Source organism: Pleurodeles waltl, chromosome 6 (genome assembly GCF_031143425.1).
Source record: "Pleurodeles waltl isolate 20211129_DDA chromosome 6, aPleWal1.hap1.20221129, whole genome shotgun sequence".
Classification (NCBI taxonomy): Eukaryota; Metazoa; Chordata; class Amphibia; order Caudata; family Salamandridae; genus Pleurodeles; species Pleurodeles waltl.
This window is the reverse complement of record NC_090445.1, coordinates 1,048,348,475-1,048,364,249: the sequence shown is the minus strand read 5'-3', so window position 1 is coordinate 1,048,364,249 and position 15,775 is coordinate 1,048,348,475. Positions and strand designations below refer to the sequence as shown.

General features: G+C 42.3%; 1 protein-coding gene across 1 annotated transcript in view; it reads left to right on the top strand.

Annotated features, from left to right (window-relative positions):
• The window catches only part of NPHP4 (nephrocystin 4), a 952,546-nt gene extending 937,953 nt beyond the window's left edge, over positions 1 to 14,593 (top strand). Inside the window, exons 29-30 of the mRNA XM_069239971.1 lie at positions 11,776 to 11,919; positions 13,864 to 14,593. Of these exons, the coding sequence (XP_069096072.1) occupies positions 11,776 to 11,919; positions 13,864 to 14,004 (285 nt within the window). The 3' untranslated portion in view covers positions 14,005 to 14,593. The remainder of the gene's footprint in view (positions 1 to 11,775; positions 11,920 to 13,863) is intronic.
• The last annotated feature ends 1,182 nt before the right edge of the window (positions 14,594 to 15,775 follow it).

The following is a 15,775-nucleotide window of genomic DNA, read 5'->3' as shown; positions in this document are numbered from 1 at the left end:
AGCTACTGAAAGAGCCACTAGAAGTCATGCCTTCCACAGAGAAGCTGGACTGCACTGCATCTTGAGTAGCGCAAATAACCTGAAGTGCTGCTCCAGACAGCAGTTCATGGAATGCATGGTCGACAGAGTTGGGTGCCCCATGTTGGAGCAAAACAATCATTTTGAAATGGACACCTTTGTAGAGCAATGTGGCAGAGCTGTGGGTTTACGAGTTGCTCACACAGCCATCTGGGCTCTTCCATGACTGTATTTATTATTGGTGAACTACTCAAAACCCTGCTTGATTGCATCCAGATGTATTTAATTTGTATGATCTACTTTGGATGCTAGCCTGATTAAATATTTGGCTCCCTAGGTCACTGCTGTAAGCTAGATAGTGGATCATTTCTTGATCAATAAGACATTGGCAGTGTGGTGATACAAGAGGCATGTGGGACTGTGGGCATCCTGCATTGCATTGATCCTCAAGTCCAAACTCAGCAAATGGTACCAGTAGGTCCACCGAGTTAAACATAAGTCCAGCTCATGGACAGACACTCAACACATATCCCTGTCCAGCCATCCCTAGTTCTGACATTGAGATGGTAGGCATAGCCTCCCAACTTTTAGTGGAGTGCTTCTTCCACTGCTCATGACCACCATGATTTCTCAGAGTATGGGTGTGGGGAGCATTGCCTTGAAGGATTTGTAATGTTTGTCAATATACCAAAACATTTTGAAGCTAAAGGCAATTTTCCTACCTCGGAAAGCCTTCTTGCCATTCAGGCGATCCAGAGTGGTGATTATATATTATTTACACCATCAATGTAACAGCTTCCTTCTGTGCCGAGAAACCAGGGAGCAGCTACTTTTTGTAGCTCTACCAGCATACATTAGCTCTGTGGGACAGGCCTCGAAACATAGCATGTTACTGTGGAATCGTAAATACCAGAGTGAATATCCTAAGCATGAATGGTAAATTCTCTAGGAAGTTAAATTTCACATCTTTGACGCCTGAGGTAGCCCACAAGTACATGCCTTCCCAACTCATCTGGATTCAAAAGTGACCACATAATCTTTGAAAAGGGTAGAAGGCTAGGATCCCTAAAGATTTCCTTAATCTTGGATTGAATGTGGATGTCTTCGTAGTAGCGGTTTAGCCTCCGCATTCTCAGACCTGCACAATTTTCCTCAAAGGAATCACATACTGCTTCCCCCTTGAGGAAGACCTCCTGTTTATGGAGGAAGAAAGAGTCATGCATACTTTGCTGCCATCCTTCAGCTTGAATGCATGGTTCATAAGAAGCTCATCATTAAACATTTAAGTGTCTCTTCAGAGTACCTGGATGTCTTGGACTGCTAGTAAATACTCTGCTAGAATTCAGTCCAAAGTTAAATGCGAGGAGTGTGTCATTGAGCATTAGTGAAGAACATCAACATGATTTCCTCATCTGTACATGATGTGACGTCCTTCTTGTATAAACTGTCTGAGATAGCTGTGCAGAAGACACCCATGAGACACACCTTGCAGCAGCTGGCCCAAATGGAACAGGCTTCAGGAGTCATTATTCAGAGCCAACTAAGTCATCTCTAGTCAGTCTCTGGGCATAATACATTTGGTACCTCTATTAGATGTCCCTTTATCTCTTATGACCTGAACCTAGCTTTGGCCAAGTTGATACATAAACCTTTTCAGCCTCTTGTGATATTAGGCTCCTTTCATGGAAGACTTACTTGTTGGCCATAACATCGTCCAGACACATCAGAGTTGCAACCCATCTGTGCCTTGGAACCTTTTGTGGCTCCTAGGTGACAGGCTGATTCTCAAGAATGTCCCTTCCTTCTTCTGAAACGTCTTGTTGTAGGTCCCTGTGAACAAGGCAGTTACTCTTCCAATATTCTTCCCTGTGCTTACTCGGCTAAAACCCCATTCCACATTCTATAATTAAGACACACACAGGCCACATTCAGAGTTTGTCGGAATCAAGGTGCTTTTTATCGTACCAGATAAATAACAATATGTTATTTATTGGGTGTGATGAATAGCCCCTATTATGAGTTTCTGTGGAATAAAATGTGGATTTTAGTGCACCAGAATCTGCATGATATGATAAATACAGTACACGTTTCCCCTGTTAAATTCTGGTCGGTTTGACCTGCTGAAACGTAACAATTGGTGACATATCTATTGCACCCAATAATTGCCAAATTCGGTAAATACCACCTCACTTGTAATGCAGACCCCTTCGCAAACAAGAATGTACGCAGGGTTCAGAAAATATTGACCCACTCGTTGTCAAGGCCTTAGTTTTTCTATTTGCACTGCATCAGGCACTTGAGTTCTTTCGAAATACTTTCAGTTACGTCTACAGTCTATCAAGCTGGCAAAATGGCTGCTAAAGCCACCATTGCTAGAAGGATAAAGTTATGTGTCGTCCAGTGTTAAACTTTACATGAACCCAGACCTCTCTCCAGTGTAGAATTACACTTGATTATGACTATGGTTGTGTTGGTGGCAGTCTCCAGGCATGTACTTGTCAGAGACATATGGTAGGTAACTACGTGGGCTACTCCCATTACATCCTGCCATCAGTGTGCTTTCAGGCTTCTTCCAGGAGTGATACCTGATTTGACCAGTACGTTTTCCACAACCTTTTTGCCTAGGCCTGCGCTGCCTTTGCTTCCTAATTCTGCTTATTTCCTTATCTCTTTCAGATTTCCAGTTCCATTGGAGTCTACCCACAAGTTAGGAATGGGACTGAGTCATGACTAAAATGCTGAATAAAGTTACCTTCATGTTGACTAATTCCTTGGGTTCTTCCTATCAGAAGGGAAGGCAAAGTTATTTTCATGGTGACTCAGGGCGGTTTTGGTCATTTGGCACTTGCCAGTGAGATGCAGCTTGAGTCCAACGTCACACTAAACATGAGACCCATGTCTCAACATATGTGCCAGCTGAATTCATTTTGGGGTTACTTGAGTTGCTGTCAGAAGGAAACATGGCCTGGCAGTTTGTCCTACAGTGTTCTTATTGGAAAAGGGCCAGTACTTATTTGCATCTCACTGTACTCGTCGTGGGGGTAATGATGGAGTGGAAAAAGGGCCCGAAATAATCACTAGTAAATACGTTTAATTCATACTTCCACGCCCACGCCTCTTTTCCCTTTCTAAGTGATGTGCCCTACCTGTGACAGGTATGCCCAGGCTATAGTGATGTGCTCACTTTGCAATTGGACTTACTGACAAGACCCAAAAGGCCGAAACCGGTCTGGTGTCCTTGTCTGTGGGGAATCTGGCTTGGAAGTTAAGGCTGTATCGATCCTCCTGGAGCATGATCAACACTAATTTACATTTGGCAGGTCTTGGTCTAACGTGGCACAGTGGGCAAAAGAACAATGGTCTCAAATGCTGCTGTAGGTACCAGTGGCTGAGATCAATTAAAATATTACATCTATCACTTTTTTGTTTTGTCCAGTTTTCATTGGAGGCCTCGCAAGTGATTTTGAGGTAGTAGTTACTTTAATCTGCTTTTTCCAGGTTTAGACTTCTACTCTGAGAGTTGGAAAGTCGAGTGGGGATTTAATTTTACGTCCGTATTTCCGAGCATTTCATTATTGGATGTACTGTGGTGGGTAAGGTCATAATTTAGGGTTTTAGTGTGTATGTTCTTTGATGTCTGTCAGGGCCTGCAGAGTGGAAATATGAGCGTTATGGTGAAAGGTGGGTGCAGGTCGAAGGAAGAAGAGTAGTTTCCAAACAGAAAAAAGAGGAATGCTTGAGGGGCCATGTTACTTCAATTGCTTTGGTTTGCTCTCATGAGAGACTTGTAATTTATGATGGAGAGTGGGAGGGACTGTGTGTCAATCACTCCAGCCAGGGCAACTGACGTCCAAGCCATTGCCTTTGGAAAGGGCATATGTTGTAACATGAAAGGCAAGTTAGTCTGGAACTGGTAATGCTCATAAAGAAGATTTGCATGACTTAGTTAAGGTGATCCCCTAAGAAATGGATCTTCCTGAGATGTGGTTATTGAAGCTACTAACTGAGAAGTATGGAAGTGTTTTGGTGTCGCCTAGAGAATCTCATTGGTTGCGAGGGTTAATTTGGTAAGTTGGCATTTGAAAGTGGAAGAGCAAGGGGCTGAGAATGTTGTGAGTTTTGTGGATGATGGTGATACATTCATAGGTTTTGTAAGTTAATGTATAGCTGTGAATAGCTTATCCAAGATGGAGCTGATGTGAGAGTGAGCCTTTATTCTGTGATGTAGATTATGTCAACTCTGTGGTATGTTTTTGTTTTTATTTTTTTAATTGTTGAGCAAGAAAGATCAGCAATAATATATTCATAACACACAAAAAAAATGTAAGTAAAGTGGAACAGTGCCCTAGGTGTGGGTAGATACTCAAAACATATTTTTGCACATATAATATCTAGTATAAGCGGTTACATAAATATCACCATCATAATCCATATATAAAAAGCAATCAACTGTGTCATTTATGTAGCATAGTTAATGGACCATCACAATTCATGCAGAGTCTCAAATTCTGGCTTGGGGGGCAACACCTAAAATACAAACAGCTAATCTTGCCCTGGAGCCAGAGCTTAAATAAAAATGAATACTGGTGTTGAAGTGCAAACAGTGTCAATGTTAAGGTGCAAACAGTGCCCACAAAAACAAGAAAAAATCTGCCAGATCGTCTGTAACCTCAGTTGAAAAGGCCCTGTTGCCAGCTATTAAAGTGTGAATAGTGTCAATGTTAAAGTGCAAACAGTGCCCGGGATGGAAACAATCTCTAACAGCACCTTAGCCTGTACAGCCTCCCCTGGACTGCAGGAAGTAAAACGCAAAAAAAAACACCTGAATGGCCTCATATTTTCTTACAGCCCTTACCTTTTTGTCAAAGGCCCCTTCAAAAGCTTGGGTTCTTTTCATTATGGTAAATTGTTGCTGAAATGGCTCGTCTGCTGATGTTTTCCAGCTCTGCAAAATCCGGGAGCAGGCCACTGTGACGGCAATTGATATAAAATACTGTCGCTATTTTCGCAAACTATGCAGCTCGTTCGAAAACCCAAAAAGCACCAACATTGGGGTTGGGGAAAACTCAATCTGGGCACTGTACTTAACTGCATTAAAGACTTTGCACCAGAATTGCTGAAGGCTAGGGCAATCAAAGAAAACATGGATCCATCCACCACACGCCATAGCAAAGCACCTAAAGCACTGATCGGGCACCGAAAAATACATCCTATGAGCTTTATAATATGCCAACCATCTTGATATAAAAGCTATAAGTATGAAATTGGCTGCTCTTAAAGATCTGTACCCGATCTCGCTAAGAAATTCCCATTCCTGACTATTAAATCTACACTTTGTTTCCTGGAATATTGTCTGCAGTAGTTCAAGAAGTCATTTCTGATTTGCATGTTGACGTAACAAATGGTACCAATTCCCCACGCATGGCAATTTGGTTACATTCATATTCAAATGATATACTATCAGCCTCGCAGCTTCGTTCATTACTATATAATTTTTCTTTAGGATGTTGCTAATTTGATTGAAACTAAAACAAATTAAAGTGCCTAGATAACCAAATTACTGTGCCACCCTATTGGGCAGAAAACCATTTTGGTCCTCATGGATTACCCACTGAGCACTAGGTGCAAGATGTTCAGCCCATATTTTTATAAATAATTTATAGTCAACGTTCAACAGGCTTATGGAACAATAGGAATTAGGGTTTAAGAGATTTTTATCCTTTTTCTGGAAGCTTGCTACTACAGACTCTTTCAATGCCTTTGGAATAGATTCAGACTCCTTTTTATCATAAAAAAATGTATTATTAGAAATGGAAGAAGTTCTGCCACAAAGGCTTTATATACTTCAGTGGGTATACCATCACTCCCACTGGATTCAGCGTTTGACGTACCTTTCAGAGCCGATGTTATCTCCTCAGACACTATTTGCTTTCACAGAACATCCTTTTGATTACTAGAGATTTGAAATAAGCGTACTGAGGAAAAAATTGTCTGACAATTGTGCTTGCCATACTGCCTGATCTTCTTCATAAATCTGCCTATAATGATTGAGGAGTATCTCCGTTACTCTTATGGCACTGTCTTCAATCACCTTCGTGGCTGGAAAATCTATTTTATTAATTAACTGCCCACTTTGTTGACTATTTGTTGACCATGCCAAATACTTTCCCAAATGCTGGCTCACTTCATAGAGCTTCTATTCAAAAGCTTTGTTCCTGGCAATTACCTCTAAAATAAAGAAATTCCTGAACTTGCTTTGCTCTAATGAGCTGATCTTGCACTGCCTGCTTGGCCGATGCGCCCTTTGACTTTGAGGCTTCTTTCATCGCAGTCTAAATTTACTTTATAAGATATTACCTGCCCTCTAAATCCTGCCTTAAATGCCTCTCAGACCATGAAAATGGGGCCGGTGTTAAGATTTATCTAAAAAAATTCCCAAATAAACTGCTGCATTTCAGTTAGCCAAGTTTGATCAGAAAGTAGTGCCTCTTTACCTCCCCACCTTCACAAATAACCTCCACCTGCACCATTGAGTAGTCTGAGAAGGAATTTGCAGAAGTCTCAACCTTCCTACTTTTCAACCACTTTGATAGTAAGAAAAAGTCTGCGGGAGGCAGACCGAAACCTGGCAGAGTAACATGTGTGTTGTGTGAATTTGGGATGTTTAAGGCACCACGGATCTGCCAGTGCCATATCCTGCTTGATTGTATTCAAAATTCTAGCAGTCTTTGGCTTAAACTGTCTCTTATCTTTACTGGAGGTGTCTTAGGTCAGGTCTTGTATAAAGTTAAAGTCACCACCAAGAACTAATATTCCCTCTGTCTTAAGCACAATATTATATATTTGCTCCATAGCTTCGATCTCATCCATAATTGGACCATAATAATTGCAGAAACTTAGAACCCTCCCAGCTAATCTGTCCTCTGTCCATATCCACCATCCTTTAATGTCCCTATGGACCTCTTTTATCTTCCAATCCAACGTGTTCGAGAACAGTATCTCCACCCCCGCATTGCCATTCCTGCTGATGCATAGAATGCCCGTGTGTACAGGAATAAAAACCCTTGGAGCATTTGTTTTAGAGTGCGTCTCCTGTAAAAAAATAACTTCTGGGTTAAATGAAGCAATCCATTTTAACAAAGTGGCACATTTTTGTTTGTTCAGGAGGCCGTTCCCGTTATTGGTAATAATTTTTATGTGCAGCATTTTAACCCAGAAAAATCAGACTTCACCCCCTACATATTCTTGTAAATCCTCCTTGGGACAACTAAAATCCCCCCTCTAATGTCACCCAACATTCACAGTGACTATAGTTGTCCGAGTCTGCAGAACCTTACACAACACCTTCCTTGAGACATACTTTCCACTGTGTTCTTGCTCATTTTTAATTAACAGACTACCCCTGCACCCCCTTTCCAACCCATATCCCCCCTCCCCAATGCCACCACCCCACACACTCACCACAAAACCCGCCCCCACCCTGAGTGCCCTACCCAACCTGGAAGGGGAATTGCCCATACTGCCTCCGACTCTCCCTTACAACTTGAGTGGCCTGGAAAATCACCATGGCACACTTGTGAGGGAAACACTATCCCCCACCCCTCGCCTTAAACCTGAAACATAGCCATGCTCGACCATGCTTGCCCCCTTGAACCCCTTGTGCCACTTCGCTATATAGTACAAGTCAATAGTTTGACCCTCTTCCCACAGCATAAGATACATTCATTGTAACCAATCATGATGCTGTAGAATATAGAATTAACCAGTCTGTGCTTTCTCCAAAAGGTTTTGGGCATCTTCAAGGGTTGTACTCAAATGTAATTGACCTTTAAATAATACTTTTAATTTTGATTGCTGAGTTATGGAAACCTCAGCCCCTGCTGTTTTGAATTGGCCTATCAAGCCAATCAGTTCTCTTCTTCTGTGCACGGAGGCCAAGAACATATTAGAGAACATGCTCTGTGAGAAAGAATGATTTTTAAGATTGCTTTTTTGAGAATCAGTCCTTTATTTCTGTAATCTGCAAAGTTGACAATTATGGTACGAGGATATTTAGAATGTGGCTACCTCGTGGAAGGAACCTGGTGTGCCTGCATTATTGTCGGATCCTCTGGTGGATTTTCCAAAATGTGAGTTTTAATTGGGCTTCAATGAATGGCAGCATATCCTGATGACTACACTGTTTCTCTGCACCCTCCGTTACCCCCACAAAGCGGAGGTTCGACCTCCTAGCATAGTTTTCTATGTCCTCAATTTTACTCTGAGACCTGTGCAGCTTTTTCTGAACCCTGTCCAGCTCTTTATCCCAGGTCAAGAAGCGACCCTCCAGATCAGATATTCTCTGCTCCAGTTCCTGTAAACGTGCTGGGATCTTCCCCATTACTTCATCTATTTTATCCAGCCTCTGGTTTAATGCACCCATCTCCTTGGTTGTGTAGTTGTTCCTGCAAGATGGTCTTGAGCAATATCCATGATTGCATCTGGTTTGGATCACACATACTCTGTACTTTCCAGCTGTCGGATTTCTCAGTTAGGCTGCTGCCAAGCTACGGTCCAGTCTGTGAAGAAGACTGATTGCCATCCTTCTCCCTTGGTTACAGGCTATATTTACGTTGCAAATCCACAAGCTGATCCCTTAGCAGTTGCTCCTGACTCCCTGGCTGGCTAGACTGGTTTGTAGATTTCTCAAATTAATTTTTGGAAGCCAATTTGATTGTGGGTTCTACTATGAGCACCTGGTCCTTACTGTGGCCCCCTTTCTGAATTCCGGCATCGGCTGCCACAGACGGTGCTGAGGCTTTCGCCAGGTTCCTGGTGTTAGTAGTTTTTTTTAAAGAACATTGTATAGTCTTTCTTACCTCCATTGTCACATGCGCCCCCACCCCCCCCCTCCCCCAACAGTAGGAGTATCCATTGATACCTTCGTCTGAGGGTGAGCAGATCCTTCTGCCCATTCCCTGCCTTCTGCGCCCACCTCAGCAGCTGGCGATATTATGGAAAGAAGAGAATTAGTGGAGTTAGAGGAACTAGGAAAACTGGGGAGATTGGAAAAAAAGGTTGCTGTCTGCCTGCAGTCCTGCATTTCGTCCCCCTGCTTGCCTTTACTGGTTGATACTGCATTTCTCTGTGTTTCAAGCACCTCGGAATAGCCCCTCACTTTGACCACTATTCCCAGTGGCAATGCGACTTTAGCCATTGTTGTTGCTCAGTTGGGGTTGCCATATGATTTTCTTTTACGTGCTGCAGGAACACATGTAAATCACCTTTTACCCTTTTGAATATGCGGAGGTGAGTCCACCACCCCAGAGCTAGAATTGGGGCCTCTGTTTTAGGGCTGCCGCATTTCGAACATCGAAGTCAGCTCTGTAGATTATGAAGACACCTGCTTAATACGCTGTCAGATGGTATTGCAACGGTTTGCACCAAAGGTACTAACACTTGCGGTGAGCCTGTCCCAGCGACCTTCGATCGCGAACAAGATCGCGCTATAAACAGGTAATAAGTGCTTACCACCCGCAGTGAGAAACCTGGAGACTCCTGGAGGAAGGAAAAGCCATGCGCGTTAGGATTTCCTCCTTAAATCACAGCCGAAACAAGTAATATCTTCGGTTATACACAGTGCTTTAAATGGGAAAAAATAACTGCAGGTACTCATTAACATATTCTAGTAGTGTGGTGGGTGGGGCTAGGGGCGGGGCTAAGAGCAAGACATGGGATACTTTGACTTATATACCAGTTGCAGCACATGCCAAGGCCCATGAGAAATGTGTTTGAACAAACAAAACAAGTTAACTCGTTAAACGAAATGTAAGCGAAACACAACGCTATTTATCTTACTGGCAAACATATTTGCTGTCGTTTTGCACAATACTATATATTCTTGAACGTGCACACACAGAAAGAAACAAGCAGAGGCGCACACTCAAAGCATTCCACACAGTCCTCCTTAAAGTGCCCCGATTCTCTCTCTTTCATTCGCTTTTCTCTCACACAAAGACACACACATACCGGCAGGCAAACACACATACATAAGCAGACCCTCGTTCAAGAGACTCAGGTGGGATCAAAGCCATTTTAAACTTTCCTCCCATGGCTTTCTTAGTTGTCACAGCTGGGCTGCCTCAATTCCTGTGTTTACACAAAAGCACACGAGTGTGTAAATGTGATTGACAGCACAGGTCCTGAATGGACCCTTTTCTGACAAACACAGCGTAATTGTAAATACCCAGACATTAGGCACATAATCCCCGCTGAATAGCTCAGCAGGGCTCAGTTTAGGGCGACAGAAGCACCTTTGCTGTCAGAGGCGGGTTCAACTCTGAGAGCCCAGTGCTCACCAGCACTAGCAGCTAATGAGCCTACCCTTCATGAGTACCGGTACTCTCCTTGGCAGCAGAGAAGTGCCAGTACTCAGAGTGAAAAAAATAAGAAGTGCCGGTACTCAGTACCGGTGAGTACCGGCCCATTTAAAGCACTGGTTATACATCAATGGCGGCGCAACGGCCGTTCTCCTTGCATCTGCCAACCGCGTCGCAAATCGCCGCTCTATCCAGCAAAATCCGTACATAGGGAGGGGGAGGATCATGTGGGATGCGCCCGCCCGGAGAAGTTCCGCCAACTCGGTGGTGTGTGATGAGTCTTGCTATTTCTTCAGTTACTATACTGTCTACTTAATATTTACTACATATGATTTGTAATTAGCTTTCTACAGTTAACTGGTGGAGACGTGGTGAGAGCAAGACTATGTATATGGTTTACTTGCACATGACCTTTTCTTTTTCTCTGTAACTTACGCAGATGTGTATTTGTAGAGTGTTTAAGCACATTGAGCCCCTATGTGCTAAACATTTCTGTGTTTGCAAGCTTTTCAATTCGCAGAATTTTAGGGTATGCAAACACAAAAGTGAAAAGCCGTTCTGCTTGCAAAATGGGCTTTGTGATCCACTCCGTAGGCAGGAAGGGGGTGTCTCCTCCTAAATGTGTGTCGGAGTGGTATGTATCAGTAGTTTGCAATTGTAGTCGCAAACCATTGTTCAATTACTGCCACCTCAAAGAAGGTGGTAACTGCTTTGCAAAGTTGAAGTTGTCCCTTGGCACAGCCTCCCCTGTGTGAATCGTTTCAGGCGACCTTCGGGAGGGTCAAGCGGTGGTAAAGGGTCCAGTGCCTGTTGCAAAACCGGTTCCTTTAAGGACCATGGGCTGCCTAAACACAAAGTGTTGGAATGCAAGCACAGGAATAGTCTGCTGCTGTTTCTTGCAGGCCAGGATCACAGTTGCTGCAACTAAACCCTGGGATTCGAAATAGCGAGCTGCCTAATTAATATTCATTAGACAGGTCCTTGTAAACTGTCTTTGTACCTCAACCCCGTCCTTATTTATGCGGGGACATCTATGAGCTGGTCAGCTCAAAAGTAATCACCATAGCAATGTGCGTCATCTGAACACACCTTTCCTATCACAACAAAAAGCAGTTGTCAGTGTAAAGCACAGCATCTTACTTTCCCTGATCGCTAAATCAAACGCCTTTTAGATGTTAAATGCACATGGAAAGTCCGTTTTGCGAAGTTGCTTTGAACGTGTGCCTGCCATGTTGGGATGCTCGCTTCACCAAAACAGTGGGGGAAAGAAGGGTACTATTGTTTTTTCTCATGCAGCTGCTTTTTGCGCATTTATTGCGACTGTACGCTGCAAGTGCTCCAGATAACTGCTGTCTGATACGGTAGTAGGAGGTAACTGTTGTCTGATGTGTATCTCCAGGCCTTTGAGATCACGCTATCTGCTGGAGGAGGCAAGGGCTCGAACAAGAGAATCACCTACACGAACCCCTACCCGTCCAAGAAGGACTACTCTCTGCACACCAACAGGCCGGATCTGCTGCAATTCAAGGAAGATCGATTCCAGGTAACTTAAAGAAAAGTAACTGCAGCTGAGAAGTTGTTATATCACTTTGCAGTATCCTCGAACACCAAAGGACTTCCTGGGCTGTGTTGCAAATTCGTGGCACAATGCTTGCTTGAGCTAAAGCCAAGTCTTAAATAGGCTATGAAGTATCAAATGATTAGGCTGTATGCGCGTGGTCTGTTAAAGGCGTCCCCACACAGTTTCCAATTGTATAGGGAAGGCATCACCGCCCAAACATTTATTTTAGAAAGTATAATTTGCATTAGATCTTTTTACACCGAGAGCAACAAACGATTAATAGTGTGGCTCTGACACCATAAGGTGAAAAATAATGACTATGAAAACGTAATTGGCTTAGGAAACAGACACATACTTCTAAATTGTATTCGTTTTCCTGCCGGCAGCCTATGAAGATGGCCTGATTTAAAATGTTACTTAGAGCACAGGGCACGTCAGAAATAGCAAGAAAGATGAGAATTATTCTTTTTTGCTTACAAACTAGTAGAAATATGTTTGAATACACAATGATGATGGATTTTAAGGCTTAACTGTTGTGTTGGTTGTTCTGTGTTCCAGTCATTTCGCAATTTAACTGCATGTTTAAATACCTCTTTCTGACCAAACGTATTACGTATTGTGTGCTTATTTTAAATTATTTTAAAATTAACTTTGAATGTACGTATTTATAAGGTATACATGCAACCATATTTGCATAGACAGCACAAACTAGTATAAATTGAGAACATTTCTCATATGAGTTTCTATCAAAATGAGTAGAAATTGTCCCTCACAAATGTTTCCACTGTGCGAATGTCTCTGACCTTTCATTGGCATGCAAAACAAGCATTGGCAATGCCAAGATGTCCAGCTTATGAATACACTGTCAAGGGAGATCTAAAAATCCATTTACAATAATGTCCTCCTCCCATCTGTGCTGCTGCCATAGGGGAAAAGCAATACATTAGCTAAGTACTTAAGACAATATAATAGAATTAAAATTGCATGTGTGCCTTCAAGCTGAGGCAGCCGGATAAATAAACTAAATGTTCACAGCTGTTTGGGTAGAAGCCATGCACTTTTTTTGTGGAAGCACACAACTTCTGTGAAATCAAAACATGTGCTCTTGGATCCCAGCATGTGGGTGGAACCAAAGCCCTTCTGTTGGTGTTTCTCAGATAATTGTCTGGTGACACTGCACTGTCAAGTCAGGCCATAAAAGTAACTGCCAAGGCATTTTTACACCTCCCCCCACCACCACCTTGAGTTCATTCCTCCCCCTCGCAACCGAAAACTCTGCCTCCGCTCTCCAAGAGCACAGTACCGGGGCTGCGTTGACAGTGACTCCGTGCGAGCATCTTGTCAGCACGGCCTACATTCCCTGTCAGTGTGGGGTCTTCTGGGACGCACAGTAACAGGAAAGACAGTGGTTTGTGGCACACCCCTATTCCTCCACCCCCCTTGGGTGTTTAGAGAAGGAGATAGTGATCTCTGCCTAAGAGAGCTCTGGGTTCGGGCACAACGTTTCACTGCCCTCACCTTGTTTTCAATAAAGGCTTCCCATGGAAACAATACAGAACAATAATTTCAGTGCACCAAGCCACTTACACTGACCAATTCCACTTGAAAGTAGAATAGCTTAGAAACATTCATTTCAGCAGCCGGTTAAGTCAATGTTCTGCGGCTTCACGGTATGTGCACTTTAATGCGGATCTGATTGACTGTCACAAACGCTCTGGGTTCTGAAGGTGATTAAACAGGGTTCATTTGATGAAGGTGAACGTTCTACAGACCACCGATCTGTGATTCACGCATAACAGTTCCGCCGTCCCGGGAAATAGTCTGGGGACTTGGCTTTTTCACTTAGATTACACCGAACGAAGTAAGAAACATTATGTTTTGATGAAATACGACTCTGCTCAGAAGTTTGTTTTAATGTGTTCCCAGATTGGCGGAGGGGAGACGTACACAATAGGTTTGCGGTTTGCACCAAGTCAGAGCACCGGAATGGAGGAAATTCTTATTTACATCAATGATGATGAGGACAAAAACGAAGAAACGTTCTGCGTGAAGGTCATCTATACATGAAAAGCGACGAGTCACGCCAAAAGAACCCTGATTGTCGAACATCTATCAATAGAGCCATTTATTGAAAGCTATACTGTTATCTCCTTCACATTTCAATCTGTTATGGATTTTTCTTTTTAACGAGACATCTTGTAGTATCAATTGTTTTATGGATTAATCCTTCTTTGTCCATTGTGAAGTGAAAAGAAGTATGTTTTTTTTTATAAATTGTAATTTGCCCTTGTGGAGTAGTGCATCTTTATTATTTTGTGAAAGATTTGGGGTTTCCTTCAGTTTTCACTTCTTTGTATATGCATTTTGACCTCAACTTATTTTTTTGGGGAAAAAATTGTATATTTGTATTAATAATGTAAATTATCCCATACGTATATTTATATTTTTATAAAGCCTGTGATTGTATAGAAGTTTAAAAATAGTCTGATTTTTTTGTAATTTTTTTTTTAAAGTGTAATTTTTTTATACATTTTCATTAATTTGATCATTGTTTAATTACTTTTTGTTCAGAACCTTTAGACAGGAAACAATGCTTTTTAAACAAATGATTAAAGAATCACGAGAGTGGACTGAATAAATTGTCAGTAAGTGTTGCATTTCATGAGTTTTTACTGGAGGCAGAACCTTATTTTGCTTCCCTTTTTGTGCTCACATTTACTTACCTGCACACAATGAGAAGAACTCCTGGATATGTTAAAAAAGTAGCATATTCTAAGACTTTCACACTGTCATATGATTTACATATGATTAGTTCCTGTCCGGAGTGGCATGGTAGGGCAAACAAATAATGGACTGGAAGGCTGCCAGACTATTAACCAACAGCTGAGATTAATTCAAGCATTCGATCCCTCATATTGTTATGTATGGCTCTCATATGGCTCCAATTGTCATACCTCATTGCTTTGACGCAACAACAGTTGATTACAAAACCCGCTACCCACTGTTGCGTCATAAAGGCCTTCCAGGCCAGGCTGACACAGCTCTTTGAGAGCCTGTCAGCACACATGTGCTTACCTGCTTTGAATGAAATCAGTTAGTACAGCTAAAGCAGAGAGTAGGGAGACAGGAAAGGTGATGGGGGTTGGTAAAGGATGGCAGCTAAGTTTTTTTTTTTTTTACCCTTTGGACAGGAATACATAACACATACCATGTTATATATGGTTCACCCATTACTCCTCTTTGAAGTTGAAAGCAGGGGCAGATGATTTTGGGGACCATATATAATATAATTTTACAGGTGGGTAAAAAAAGTGAATTACAGGACGTTTTTCACCTTGGGGTTCTGAATGACATCAGAGACAACTCAAGCTTTGTTCTCATTGTCTGTCTGATGTCATTCAGAACTCCTTGAAGTACAGCACCCCCAAAATGCACTGTTACCCATCTATAATTCTAGATTTTGTTTTCCTTAATCAAATTCTTGTTGTGGCACAATAAAGTCATTTGGTCTTTCTCTGTCACACGAGAGTCCATTCTGTTTGCTGCACTTTATATTTAATGCAATCTATTCAGATATTCTGCTGATGCTCCTGAGAGCTGGATTAGAATGTCATGTCAAGGCTGAACTTGGCATTTACCACCGTGATCACTACAGATCTTCCCTTATTGTCTGAGCAGGGAAAATATTAATAATTCAATGTGCTTATCTAGTGGGCAAGTTTGGATCGCTGTTTTGGTAGAGTCCAAGTTTTTTCAGTTTGGAATGTAGATGATTGGTTAAAGAAAGAACACCTAGCAAAACTAGCAGTGGGAGAGAGTATTATCTTTTTTAAATTTG